Source organism: Zophobas morio, unplaced genomic scaffold, assembly GCF_036711695.1.
Source record: "Zophobas morio isolate AGI-343-1 ecotype UQ-CSIRO unplaced genomic scaffold, CSIRO_AGI_Zmor_V1 ptg000024l, whole genome shotgun sequence".
Classification (NCBI taxonomy): Eukaryota; Metazoa; Arthropoda; class Insecta; order Coleoptera; family Tenebrionidae; genus Zophobas; species Zophobas morio.
The window spans coordinates 17991524-18006382 of record NW_026972129.1 but is presented as its reverse complement, the minus strand read 5'-3'; the positions used below and the strand labels follow the sequence as shown (position 1 = coordinate 18006382).

At 31.3% G+C, this 14859-nt stretch overlaps 1 protein-coding gene across 1 annotated transcript in view; it reads right to left on the bottom strand.

Annotated features, from left to right (window-relative positions):
* The window catches only part of LOC135135147 (dual specificity protein phosphatase 22), a 65389-nt gene extending 60572 nt beyond the window's left edge, over positions 1-4817 (bottom strand). The window contains exon 1 of the mRNA XM_064064143.1: positions 4751-4817. Coding sequence (XP_063920213.1) covers positions 4751-4771 — 21 coding nt within the window. The 5' untranslated portion in view covers positions 4772-4817. The remainder of the gene's footprint in view (positions 1-4750) is intronic.
* Positions 4818-14859: the final 10042 nt, after the last annotated feature.

The following is a 14859-nucleotide window of genomic DNA, read 5'->3' as shown; positions in this document are numbered from 1 at the left end:
GTAGAATTTCCCTGACCATACGCTGATAAAATGGCTTCTCTTTGCTTCCATATCATAGAAACAGTGGATTTTATCAAGTTCATTTCCTGGCTAACATCGCGTTGTTTAACACCACTTTGTATTTTTTGTATAATATCATACTTGTCCTTTAAGGTTAGAGCTTTACGTTTTTGTTTTTCCATTTCGAACAATGTTATTACACAAGTAAGTACTTATGTAGCGCTACTTCGACACAGTGACCAAGAATCGACTGGCACAGAAAGCAAGTTGGTGGGGAAATGCGTAGCGCGTAAATCAGGGAATCCCCGAAAAGTTCATTATAAACGGAAAACTGCACTTTATTTTGAATAATATTTAGTTCATTTTATCCGAAAGTTCATTACAAGCGGATTCAGTGGTTCATTATAACCGAAAAAAAATACATTAGATATATGGAAAAAATTTCGTTACTTGAAATACAGTACACTATAGCCGGAAGTTCATTACAAGCGGGTTCATTATAACCGGACAATACTGTAGTACTAAATTAACACGTCTAGATTATATAAATATATTTCGTTTTAGAGATTAGGTTTAGGATTTTGCTAATCTAATTAATGCAAGTTAGTATACTCGTAAGTCGTGACGTTATTTTTGTGTCCACTGAAATTTTATAATGTGATTCTAGGGGGCTGGACGGCACAATTATCGGTTCACCTTCGGTGAAAACATTGGGATTCTAACTGACAGAATTGAGGATGAATTATCATTATTAACTGTTAATTAGAATGTTTTGCGGTGACTTTTCAATACAAGTTATTTGGACTTCTCTAATGTATTCAATGCGCTTTTGCCATTTTAAGTAGACGCGTCTAATAATTGCTTGTATTTACTAGGGCGGGAGAACTCTCAGGATGGTCGTTTTTTCTGATTCTTGCTTTGAGATCAGTTCGATTGGATTAAAAATACAAAAGTAAGGGAGTTATCTCAGTGTCTGAAAACCCGTGCAATTTCGTCGAGTGCACAAGGTTTTTAGAGCTCCGCGCGGAAACAATTTTCAATATTAACGTTTTTTTAATTAAAGATTTAACAATATCGGAGTTCTCGTTGCTGAATTTGAGATTTTTGAGATATATAGATCTTCTAATATGATTGGTATCATCGTTAGCAAGACGCCAAATAATCCACAGTTGTTATTATTGAAATAATATCAACAAACAAACAAGCTCTCTTTAAAAAAAGACACATTTTGCGCATTTGGCTTTGCCGAAATAATTTTGACATTATAGTTTATAGGTAGGTCGTTGGAAAAAAATCTAATTGAAAAATTTGTTTCCTTTATATACCGTTTCTTTTCTTCACCACCCTCTGTTTTTTTAAATCTATATATTTATCGCTTTTACAAATATACAGCCTGTTGCAGATATAACTGGACGACATAAATCTTGAAAACGGATGGAGATACTGAAATTCTGTAAACGCTATTGGTTTTAGCTGGAGGGAGCTGAATTTATTAGATTGCAAGTAGCCAACCCATGTTTTTTCTAAATGACTATGTATACATGTATTTTATAACGGATTTTGGTATATCATTCAATTACGATTATAATTATATGTATAATAAAGTCGATAAAGAAAATAACAACTTAAAGCTAAACAATACATATTTAAATTAATTTTAAAATGACTTTGTACCTACAAAATTGTTTCATGCCATAAAAAGCCTTGCTTGTCAATAATATTTGATTTTCTTTTTAAAATGTGTAAATGACGAATTTTGTTTTGTAACTGCTAAGAAATTAAAAAACTTTGTTCCAAAGTATTTAGCACCTGTCCAAGATTTTGTTAACCCCAAATCAATTTAGTTTAAGCCCAAGTGCGAACTCTCACCCTTCACAGTTAATACAAAATTTCTTGTAAGTTCACAATTAATAACTATAACGTATCACGCCTTACAAAGGCTCGAACATTTCCAATTCATGTTTTTAATCTTCCGAATTGGGCAATTCCGACTACCCCAAATATTTTATATATCGCCACAACAATAAATTTAAGGACCTTGACTATGCCTCTATTACCGATCGAATTTTTATAATCAATGTTTTTTTAGAATTAAAAAATTATCTAAGGTTATTTAGACTGAACTTTCCGGCAGTTTGGATATTTTGCGAAAATTTGTATAATTAGTGTAAAAATTAACGGCGGATTCATAAACCACAAGTACTAAAAAAGGAAAAAATTGAGGGGACGTCATGTAATTGTTGATGCAGATGATCAGACAAATTTTAGTCAGCATTTTATCATCTACATTCTACGCAATATTCCTAACACATATATAAATAATTAATTAAGTGGTTTCTAACTAAACGGGTAGCTGCATTGTGCAGTAGAATTTAGTTAGTAGAGTAAAGGAATTTGATTAATTATTTAATCCTATATCGATATACAGATACGCGGTACAATTATTATTTCAGCGGTAAAATGATTGGGCAAGTAGATAAATAGTTGGTCAGTTTTCACCATTCGGTAAAATTTAAACGTTATTTTATCTGTATTGTACAGTAAATCTTAATATCTTTTTTAATGTTTCTGTGCACGTCTTTGAAATTATTTTATTTATATTTCGATTTAAAAATAAAAAATATATTTTCGTAGCAAAACGTTTTCTTTGATTAACTCAAAATCGACGATATATTAAAATACTAGTAAATATCTCATTTAGTTATAAAAAATGATTAAAAATCAAAACTGTTATTGAATATAAGAATACATTTTATGTTTTCATACTGACCGAAACTGTAATATATTGCTGCGCCTTTAAATCTATATAAAATTGACAATCAGTCGGGTAGTTTCTGAGATTATGTGTCCAATAAAAATTGACACAGACACACAGAAACGGGAGACCTACTTTTTCGTACTCTGGGAATCATGAAAGGGGTAGCCATTCGCCGGATGGACCCTATTACTATACAGGGTGATGAAAAAATGAGGTATCAACTCTATGATACGTTGTTAAGGAGGCTCTGAAGAACTCGAAAAAAATGGTTAAAATTCCTGTACCAAATATTTTTGAAAATATTACAGTTTAAAATTGAAGAATTACTCTGATCTATTATCTACTACCAATGCAGTATGATTTACGACCTGTTTGTACATTTATTTAAATTGAATGGAAACAAAAATATCGTTCTAATAACAACAGTGATTCAAGGCTGGTATAACAATAATTAAAACTTGTTTGTTCATCCCCTCATTCATTTTAGTAATTTATTTACCAACGGATTATCTAATTTTTCGAAATTATGGCTTGGTGGTATATTAAAACAAGTGAACATTTGTGGCCTCACAAGTATTGATGTCATCTCAAAAAAATTTTGTATGTTTCTTTACTCTGGATTTATTAATCCATGTTTGTTTTTTCTTTGCATAAGGATTGGTGTAAAAATAAAACAACAACAAAGGTTAAATTTTGTCTATTTCTGTAGAGCAAATTTATATTGGTAGACTCACTAGTCACTAGGTACCATGTAGTAACTCTTCTACATATACATGAGACACCACTTTCATTACTTATTGCTTCCAATGAAAAATACATTGTTTTTGTTTTAATTTTTGAGAAAAACATTCTATAGGTATATTTTTAAATTTTACCATTTTATGCATGACATGTCATATACGTAGTAGATTTTTTTTAATTTTCATTAACTGCGGACATTTTTTCCTGTATATAAATAGTAATTTTACAACACCTTGCCAAAATTATAAAATTTCTACTATAATTTGCTGAAAAAGTTCTGGGGTTTGTAAAAACAACGCAGAATGAAATAAAAAAATTGTATGGTGTAATTTAGAGAAATAAAGCTAAATAATAAAAATGTGATTGTAATTTGTTACTTGGAAAGCAAAAAACAAAACAATCTTGACAATAATGAAAACATTTAAAATAAAATTGTAGATTACAAATCGTCATAAAATAGCGTGATTTTTTCTAATTTAGCAGAATCTCATTAATGGGAAATAAAGAAAACTAACTATAAATATCATAAATCACGAAAAAAATTGATTATTGATAATAAGACAAATTATATATCAGATGGTATAGTATTATTTGCGTAATAAGGGGAAAAAAGACAAAAAAATCACAATCAGCGTGTGTGAGAGAGATAGAACATAAAACGCAGAGACCTTTCAATTAAGAAAAAATAACTAAAAATATTTTATTATTTTTTTAGTTGAATAATAATATGAAATTTTTTTTTTATTATTATTTAAAAAAAAAACGCCATCTCCTTCGTTACTGTTTGGGAAAAAACTCGGAAAACTATACTTGCTCGATACTTGTGCATTACACATTTATTACACAGGATTTTAAAAATAAGATTTACGAAAGCCTCATTTAACAGAAATCAAAAGTTTTATTAATAGGCAGTCAACACGCGCTTAAACAAAGCCAAGTATCCTCCAATCAGCACGGAATCGAACTCCAGGACAATACAATTCGTAAAGCTGGTTGCCTATTAAGCCCCATTTGTTTGAAATAATCGCAAAAAATTTGAACATCCCCTTTTGAAATTCCACACACTATTAGCAATAAAATCTGACACGAGTCGGCGCGAGATTAACACATGTCAGATTCCATCGTGCTGCAAAAAATGCAAAAACCGCTAATAAAGCGATAATAAAATTTGCAGAGGGTAGCGTGATTTGACTGAGGGATGAAGTGTGTATGACTTTTATGTGATAAAACACATGCAGAGTGAGCACTTGCCTTATTCATGCCATTCCCCATGTCTGCGGGGCGGCAGTCGTTGGCTGGGGCAGCGATCACATGTCTAAACGCGACTCAACTGAACGCGGCTCGCATCCCGATCGTCGACGGCGGCGGCGGCGCTCTGTCTACCCCAGACGGTCGATATAACACCACAAGGTGCCAGGTGGTATGCAAGCCCCTACAAAGTACAAATATTCCATGGTGCAAATTAACCTACCTCAACCATTGTGATGCTAACGAATTTTTAGGCCTGACGGATGTCTGGAGATTTAAAAATTAAATGGAAGTTGGGAGGTTTTACCGCGGAATTTAGCTTGTTATCGGGGGGATTTGGTCGTTCTTTGGATTTTCTTTGTTGCTGCTTGCTTTGGGGTCATGTTTTCTTGTCCTTAATTACTTTTTTACATGGTCTAGAACGTGTTAGATTTAATTGTTTTGTTTTTTAATCTTTTGCATAATGTAAAATAGGGCATGCTTTAGACACGAATTTCAAATTTTCTAGTTCGTGCTGTCAAAGTTATTACATCATTTGAATTTTATGGCAACTCTGTTTATGGCATATTTTAAAATAGACATAAAATAGATATACAGAGTGTTTCACCTCAACTATAATTTGTTGGAATTACTTAGATCATCTCCCTGAATATGAGAACATAAAATTATTCAGATACAGCGTAAATTGTACCGCACCTACCCTCCGTTTTTGAGATCGAAATTCTTATTTCATATTTTAAGTTATTTTTGACAAGATTATTATCGGTTTTATAGTACGCTAGTACTATACGTATTGTTACGAATTAAACCCATACTCCGCCCCGGGGCGACGCCTATGGATTTTCTAGTATGTATGGCGATGAGTGGTGGTGACCCATCATCGGTGACGGCGGCGTTCGAATAGAGAAAAGTCTGGATGCGGTGCTGGAAGTCTCGATGGCGGACTCTGGAACCACCTCGAAGGCGGCGTTCGCGAATTCAAACGCATCGCGGTTTAAAAAGGGACCCAGTTGAGTCGGAATTATTCTGTACGTAATTTCTGTATAGTTAGTTAGTCGTGTAAATTCGTATTTGTACTTGAATTATAATTCTTATTAGTATTTTTCTAAAATTTTTTTGTTATTATACTAGTTATTTTATTGCTGTAAGTAAAAACATTGAAAAACTTTCTTATTTTGTTGCACAGACAAATTAATAACATTTTTTTAAATAACACATAAATGTATTAAAAAATAGTACTTTTGACGTTTGGGAAAATTTCATTTAATCGATAAAATTAACTGATTCGTCGAATAGTGCCAAGAGAGCAATAAAAAACGGTCAAAGGCAGCCAAGGATTTTTTTTAAATTTATCTTTAATAGAATTTTCGTCTGTCGTTAATTTGAAAGTTTGAGTTCAAAATGCAACAATCATAGACAAACTTAAGCCATGGATAAAATCGAAAGAAAATTGTCGTATTTTTTATTGCCCTTTCAGTATTTTTAAATATCCTGTTAAAACAGTTAAAAAAAATAAAAAAAGAGTTAAAAATATGGTTATATTAATAAGTAAATGCCAGCTATTGAACAAATTATATTATCAATTTCATAAAATTCTTAATAATCAAATAAATTTTGGCTTACGTTTAGGGATCTAATTTTGTAAAATAAAACATCTATAAATTTCACAACAATCAGTCCAATTATTTCGGAGATTAGCTGTCTAATGAAATCGTCACCACACGACAGGCAGGCTGAAACGGGAATCCTATTTTTTATATTCTAGGCGCTATGAAATGTTAAGAAAGCATTAAACTTTACAGTACTTTCGTTTGAATTACATATTATTAATAATTTTAACCCAATATAAATTTTCAAAAAATTACTTAAAATTAGGGAGAATTTTCTAGACCACCAGCACTGTCACTGTGTTAAATAAATTGTAAAATTTGATCCTGCAAATTTTTATTTTTAATGGCAACGTTATACAGAGTGAGAGATTTTTTTTAATGAAATGCGCTACATATTTTCACATATAGGCTTTATAACCACAGTTTATGTTTGAAATTCCGATGTGACATTGCTACGTTGTTCAATTTCTTTGAAATTTTTTCGCAATGGAACGGTTTATAAAAAAATCACACTAGAATTATTTTCAAAATCTGTGTTTCGACATCTTATGGGGGGATAAATAAAGGTACGCACTTTGTTTTGGTACGAATTATATCAAATTTTAATATACAGAGTGCTTATAACAAGTTCTAAAACTTTACAATTTCCAGATATTGATATTTCAGTTTTTTCAAATAAAATACCCTGTATTTTAATACTACATCGTTGTAAAACCTAAGAAGAAGTTAATCAAAGTATGTATGTCAAAATATGTAGGGTGTTGCATTTAAAAACAGAAAAATCTGTATAGTTAAAAATAATTCTGGAGTATAGCGCTCCAAGAACCGTGCAACTTTGGTTTTAACTGTTTTTTGTTTATTTTTTAATAAAATTAATGAGATGTGAAGAACGCGCGCTTAGTGATTCACCCGGTTTATTAAATTAAAAAATATGGGTAAATGAATAGATCACACGTATATATTCATATTAATTCCCACACTTTAAATAAATCGTACTTAGCAAACATTTGAGAGATGCCATCAAAATTTTGGTAGGTTTCAATAGGCAAATTTTAGTATGAATATATTAATAATATAGAAGCTGATGAGAACTTCAAAGTCCATGTTAAATTACACAATGCGTTTGATGGTTTCTAAGGTAAATTATATAATTATGTTGTATTATTCTGAATTTTGGTGTCATGTAAAAATAAGAACGAATTCATAAAGCACATGTATTGAAACATAGTAGTACTATCTTATAAAATTTAAATAGAATCTAAGACGTAGCAACGGATTCTATTGACATTTAAACGGAAACGGAAAACTGACATTTTCATGTTGTCATGTTGAAACTAGATTAATTTTTACTTTCTCAACATAAGCTAAGGAAGTATTGGAATAGGATCGATCCGACGAATGGCTACTTTCAATTTTTTTTGACGTTCCATGGCCCCTGGAATACGAAAAAGTGGGTCTCGCGTTTCCGCCTGCCTGTCGTGTGTATGTCATCTGTGTGTGTCAATTTTTATTAGACAGATAATCTCCGAAACTGCTAGACCGATTGTTGCCAAATTTTATATGTATAATACATGTTTCCCGTTGCTTATCTACTTTAAATGTGTTTGATATTGCTGGTGCCTCTGCGGACTGCGCCATCCGTTGCGTAGGGGTACCGGAGTTTCATTTCCACCATTGTATAACATGGTAATTTATCTGTACTTTAAAAGTCTACGCATAGTTTTATTTTTACTTATAGGGGTTGTCATAAAAAGTAAATAAAATTCGCAATGTATTTTTTTTATTTTACGAAACTGTGTTTATTCAAATATAGTTCAGGGGCGACGGAAGTTCGGTCTAAATAACTTTAGGCCATTTTTTTTAGTAGTTCTGATAAATTTGTTGCGATAACACACCTTGTGTACATTTATAACTTTGCAAAAGTAAATACGTATTGTTACGTTGCACGGGCGATTAAAATAAAAATCGACGTGGGTAAAACGCAACAATTTATTACTTAATAACTGGAATTTACACGACGATTACACAGCGATTATCTACAAAATAATCCCGCCGCAACTTAACTGTACTGTCGTGGACTGGAGTGACTAAATTATCCTGGTTCCCGACGGTGGTCTCTATTTAAACCTAAACGTTCCTCTTGATGGTTAGAGAACGCCGCTTCGAGAGTTTTCTGGGCTGCCCATCGCGACTTCCGCTTCCAGGCTTTTCGTCAGTGAACTGACTGAAACTTTAAAATTAGAAACTGAACTTACCGAAACTGTTTTTGAAAAATACAGTGGGTATCGCATTTTTTCAAAATTTTTAATTTTTTGATAATTAAAGTAGAATTTCTTATATAATTTTCGAAAATTAAAAAAAAAATTATTTCTTCTGATATTTGATAATATCGAATTTTTTGGTTATATAATTTTGGTCAGGATATTAATTGGGAATTTTGCTTTATAATAATTACATTCTATATTTCCGAACTTTCAAGGAAATTATATGAGCTTATCTGAGGTAATCGATAACATTTCATTCATAGAAAAACGTTTGAGAGATTTCGTGGAATAAATACATAGTTCTAGGAATATATACATGAATCGTACAAAAAATACCTCGTTTAAGATGATATAATCGGCTATATTAGTTTTGATAACAAATTAATCGTAACGTCATGACTTCCCAAAACTGAAGGTGGGTGAGGTAATAGTTAAATAAATTATGATTACTCTAAAAAAATACAGCCCGGGAAAAACCGCATTTCAGGGCGTATTTTCCGGCAAATATTTATTTATCTAATTTTTGAGATGACTATCAGTTTTCCGCGGATGATCAGTAAAAAAATAGCAGTAAATAAGTTTGAAAGCGATGTGTCACATTAAAATTTCAAAATAATTTTTCCTCAAAAAAATGATCATGTAAATATTTAAGTATATTAAGTTGATAAGACATAGATATATCATTTGTTTTTGACGAAACACTTCAAACTTTGAAAAAATTATGTTTATAGTTTGATATAAATAAATTTCCGACAGACGCAACGGAATGAAAAATCTGCCTTTTCGTATTGGACAAACTATGACCTATGAACACATGAAATCAGATAGATATTCGTCACAATGAAATTTTTACAAGTATGACACTTCCCACTTATATACTGACAGATATTATAAATGATACATCAGGAGCTTTGTATGCTGTATAAATGAAATAAGAAATTTCAATATAAAACGAACCTTCTGACGCAACCAACAATACAAGGACAGCAACGTTTCACTATCCTCAGTTTTATTAATTGGTTCAGAAAAATAAGAATGAGGTAATAAAAATAATTACAGTTTAAAAGTCTTATTAGTTATTACAACAACTGAAAAAACGTTTTTGTGCAAAAATAAAAGCAAGAACACCGTTCCAGTATAAAAATAAAAAGATTTCTTTTCTCCTACAACACGACCCCTGTCTATAAATAGCATTCACCACCTGACTTTATCGTATAAATGCTATTCATCTGAAAAAACTAAAACGATCAACCTGGAAACGGTTAAAGGTTTTTCTTTTTTAGACCACCCAAACCAGTGACGTCCACTCTTTATTCCTGAAACTGACATTTTTCTCACACGATCCAAAAGAATAAGTCAAGCAAAATGAAATACGGAAAACGTTCGAGACGTTCCCGATAAAGTCACTCAGTTGGAGCTTTTCCCGTGCGCCTTCGGAATTATTTGAACAATTGTTGCAGTGTTGACGAAGACAACGAAGGATTTATGTCAGGGAGGTCAAGTGGAGTCGGTGGTGCCGTCCGGCCGCCTGTGAACATGTGTGCAGTGAAAGTTTTCATTTGGGTCAACAAATGATTCACTTGAACAAATATTCGTTGCAGAAGAAAAAAATTACATAACAAATGTTTTAAGGAACGAAGAAAGTGGCATTTCTAGGGTTGTGGAAAGCACAGTTGCGCCCATATTTTTTATGGAAATCATTAAAAGAGTTACTGGTGCGTTAAAAACTTGAGTAGATGAGTTTAAAAACGACGAAACATTTAAAAGCCATTATTAAAAAGGAAATGACATCTATTTTTATCCACTGAAAGCTCTCGATGCTTTCAATGTAAACAAGGTCGAAAAGCACTCAAATAAAAGGAGAATTCAATTAACACATTGATCATCCAGACTCACTGTTTTCGGTTATTAAACGACAGTTACGAGATTGTTGTAATAAGTGAGCAAGAGGAGAATTTTAGCAATTTATTTGCATATTTATTTAAATCGTTGTAGGGTTGCTGAATTTTCGGTATTTCGAACGAAGTCTGGGAATTTCCCCAGCGGCACGACATTTTAAATCTAAAAAAATCTATTTATACTTAATTTTCACTTTGAAACCAAGTTTTTTTGCGTTAAAATATTTATTGCAAGTTATAAGGTGCTTATTAATTTCAACGGAGACATTCGCTCATTAAATGGATATATTAGAGCCAAATGTATCGTGAAGTTAAGAATAAAAATTTCGTAATCGCGGACATATGCGGATCAGATTTTTCTGTAGACATTATTTGCAATGGCGACACAACTGGGTCATCGGAATCGGTTTTTTTAACCGAACTTATATTTGCCCAAATTCCGCACAAATTTTATCTGTTGTTCTACCTTAAATTGAAAAATATAACAATGAGAGTAAATAACTTAAAAATAGTCGCAAAATTAGTGCAGAAAAAAGCTATCTAAAAGCTTTTCATACAGAATAGACAGCTGAGCAGACGGAAAATCGAAAAATCAATTGTATGCAAACAGGACCATAAAGTAATGTTTGTTCCGGAAAGTTCTGCGGAGTTTTTAAGAGTACATTACACTAGTTTGAAATGTGGTTCACATCAAAAAAAGGACAAGTTTTAATGTATGTCACAGTCATAATTTTTGTTGTCAACCTATTGACTATAAATAAATAGACAGAGGAGCATTAAAAAGTTTTATACGATTAACGAAAAACTGATATAAACAATTTCTTTTCACACGAATTTTAAGTGAGATTACATGGCAAAATTTCTCTAGAAGTGTCAATGCACAAATTGTTATAAGCGTTTTATAGTTATCATGACAGTTTTAAGTGCACTTCAATTTTTAACCTTATCGTAATATTTAAAATTATTCTTTTCAAATATTTCTACACTTATGGTTTAAAATGACAAGAAAACAAACTGTTGTCCACAGTGCGAATCTTTTTTTTTTTTGGACATACTTATTTATTTGTTATTTTATTTATGTACTTACTACACTGCCATTTTTAGAAAAGACCATTTATATAACTTTGATTAAAATTCTTTTCTTATCACATTTTTACTTTCTGTACAAAGGGAATTGGGTTTCCTCTTACGAATATCTAATTTAAATTTTCCTTGACGCTTCACAGCTGCTAGATTCGGAAATTATAGGTTTCCCATTTCCGCCTCTCTGCCATCTGTCTGTTGGCAACTTGTGATAAAGAGAAGTTCAGAAACTACCCATCGATTACTACATTTTTTTTTAAGTGAACCTCAAGACTATTGCAAGCAAACATTTACCTAAAATTCATTGTTACGTCATCTCAATATTTTTTTTAATAAACTCATTTAAATAATTTTGTTATGAAAAAGAAACACTACGTTCAAAAATATATTATCCATGTATTTGCTTTGCTTATATGTAATTACAAACAGAGTACCGTTGACATGTAGATATTTTAACGCTGATTACATTACTGCAAAAATATTTACTTGCTTACTTATTAAAATGTAAATAAGTTATTGTAAAATACATCATGTGCTGTAACTGAGTTATCCTTCGACGTGAAATTGTATAAGTCTGCGCTAAATACAGGTCAATAATGAACCTTAACTTGACGATTAATCTAGTACTACACACGTTCAAGGATGTTACGTGTTCAAATTATGTTAACCATAAATAAATTCAACTACAATTTTTACTGCCTATGCTGTCATCGTGTTACCGATAACAACTGTTACGTATTATAGTTTTGTCAACAGAACGGCGTTTGTTTTTCCTGGGTGTCGTTGATCTGAAATTTTTCAATGATACGATATTAAATTTATTTTTGCTTGCCCGTTTCCATCCAGAGCTTTGCTTCATATCTTGGTTAAATATTTTAAATTTTCTGGATGGATAAGCAAAACTTTAGAAAGTCAGGAAATATTTACCAAAAATATTTATATGTAAAACAGTTCTCTTGGTTTGAAATTAACTAGTCCTACGATAATAGCAGCTATAGCATTACTTATTACCATATATCTAATTACTAACACGCTTACAATGCTGCCAATAATACAGAACTGCCAACCAAAAAATTTGCTTCAATCATTAATGACTAATTAACTAATGTTTGTGGATATAGTATTTCGAGTAATCAAAAAATGTAAAACTTTTTCGGCTGGTTGCGTTATTGACGTTATAACAACTGAAAAAATTCGTCGAAGACGGAACTTTCCTCGCCTTTGAAATGCAGTAAAATATAATCAGTTTTTTTGAAAAATCAAATTTTAGATTTTCATTTTTTGAAAACCCCTATAAGCTAAAATAAAGATATGTATGTAGTGTAAATAGGTGTTTCTTTAAAAAAAAATTGTGATCCTGATTTAATCGATAAACTAAACTGAGTCATTCATTAATTTTCTTGAACTATCCTGTAACCCTGTATAAACACTTTATATATGTACTTACTCCACTGCCATTGTTACAAAAAGACCATCTATATAACTTTGATTAAAACTCTTTTCTTTTCTCATTTTTACTTTCTTGCCAAAGGGAATTGGGTTTGCTCTTACGAATCTGTAAGTCAAATTTTCCTTAACGTTTCACAGCTGCTAGATTGGAAAATTATAGGTTTCCCATTTCCGACTCTCCGACGTCTGTCTGTTGACAACTTTATTATAAAGAGAAATTCAGAATCTACCCTATGAATTACAAAATTTTCTTTAAGAGACTATTGCAAGCATGGTAATACAAAAATATTGACCTAAAATTCATCATTACGTCATCTCAAAATTTTTTAATAGCGTCAAAAAATATTTAACTGTATAAACAATTTTAAAAATTAAATGCAGTGATAAATCAAGAGTCTAGACTCATTATATTTTGTTCATTCTAGATAGGATTTATTCGGCAAAATTTTGAGATGGTGTCCTCATTTTTTTAAAAAGTCTACAATTTTTTGAAACATTCAGTTTTGCAGTTCCTGATTTAATCAATAAAATAAATTGATTCATTCATTAACTTTTTTGAGTCACCCTGTAGATTTCGTCATCAATTTTTTGGGGGGGATAAAAATATACCTAAGTATATATTTTCATCAAAAATTTATCATGCTTTCGAACTTTAAATCATTTACAAGATTTCAAAGCATTCGGTTTTGCAGATTCAAAATTAAATTGCAAAATGTTGTTGTAAAATTTTGATTTTTTTGTAGGGCTATGTCATTTTATACAATTTAAAACCCATTTATTAAGTACAATTTTGATATGACATTGTTGGTGGAGTAGATTAGACAAAATTCATAATGCACGTATCAAGTTTGACAACAATCGGTCCGGTAGTTTTAAAGATTATCCGTGTAACAAAAATTGACACAGACAGCAGAAAAACAGACAGACAGACCGACGGAAACGAGAGACCTAGTTTTTCGTACCCTAGGGGTCATGATACATCGAGAAAATATGAAAGTAGCCAGTCGCCTGATGGACTCGATTACAATACTTTCTTAGCTCATGAAATAAAACGCTTTATTGCAAACTTTGTTACAAATTTTTCCGTTTTATTAAAAAAAAAATGACTTCCACGATCCACGAATTACCTACTATTAGTAGAGTGTTATGACTTATTACTTACTACTACTATTAATGTGATTGTTTTGTCAAAACGCTATTGCTGTTGTAAATGTTATTTATGTTTATATCAGATTACATATTTGATTTATTTTGGTATTTTGGTTCCATTCTACTTTGAAACTTCCAAATGATAAAATATATTTTGGAAATTCTTAAAAAAACAAATAGCTATTTTCATTTTTCTCGACGTTTCATGATCCCAAGAGTACGAAAAAATAGTCCCGCGTTTCCGCCTGTCTATCTGTCTGTGTCGATTTTTGTTACACAGATAATCTCCGAAACTACTGGACTAACTGTCATCAAATTTTATGTGTATGTTAGGAATATCGTATAGATGATGAAACGCTAATTAAAATATGTCCAATCATTCCCACCACAATTTAATGGGATGACGTCTTTTCCAAAAATTTACAATAGTAATCTTATTTAAAATTTATAAAATAAATTCCTACACCTGTGGTCTATGAATTCGTGTTGAGATTTAGCCACAAAACAAAGTTTAAAAGATATGATGAACATTATCCAAAGCGTAGTGAAAAGTACAGAAAAAAGCGCAATCAAACAAACCCAGTTTCTTAGACAAACGATAAAATATGCTTTTCTGAATTTAATTTCTTTATGAGAACCCTTATAAGTTAAAATAAAAA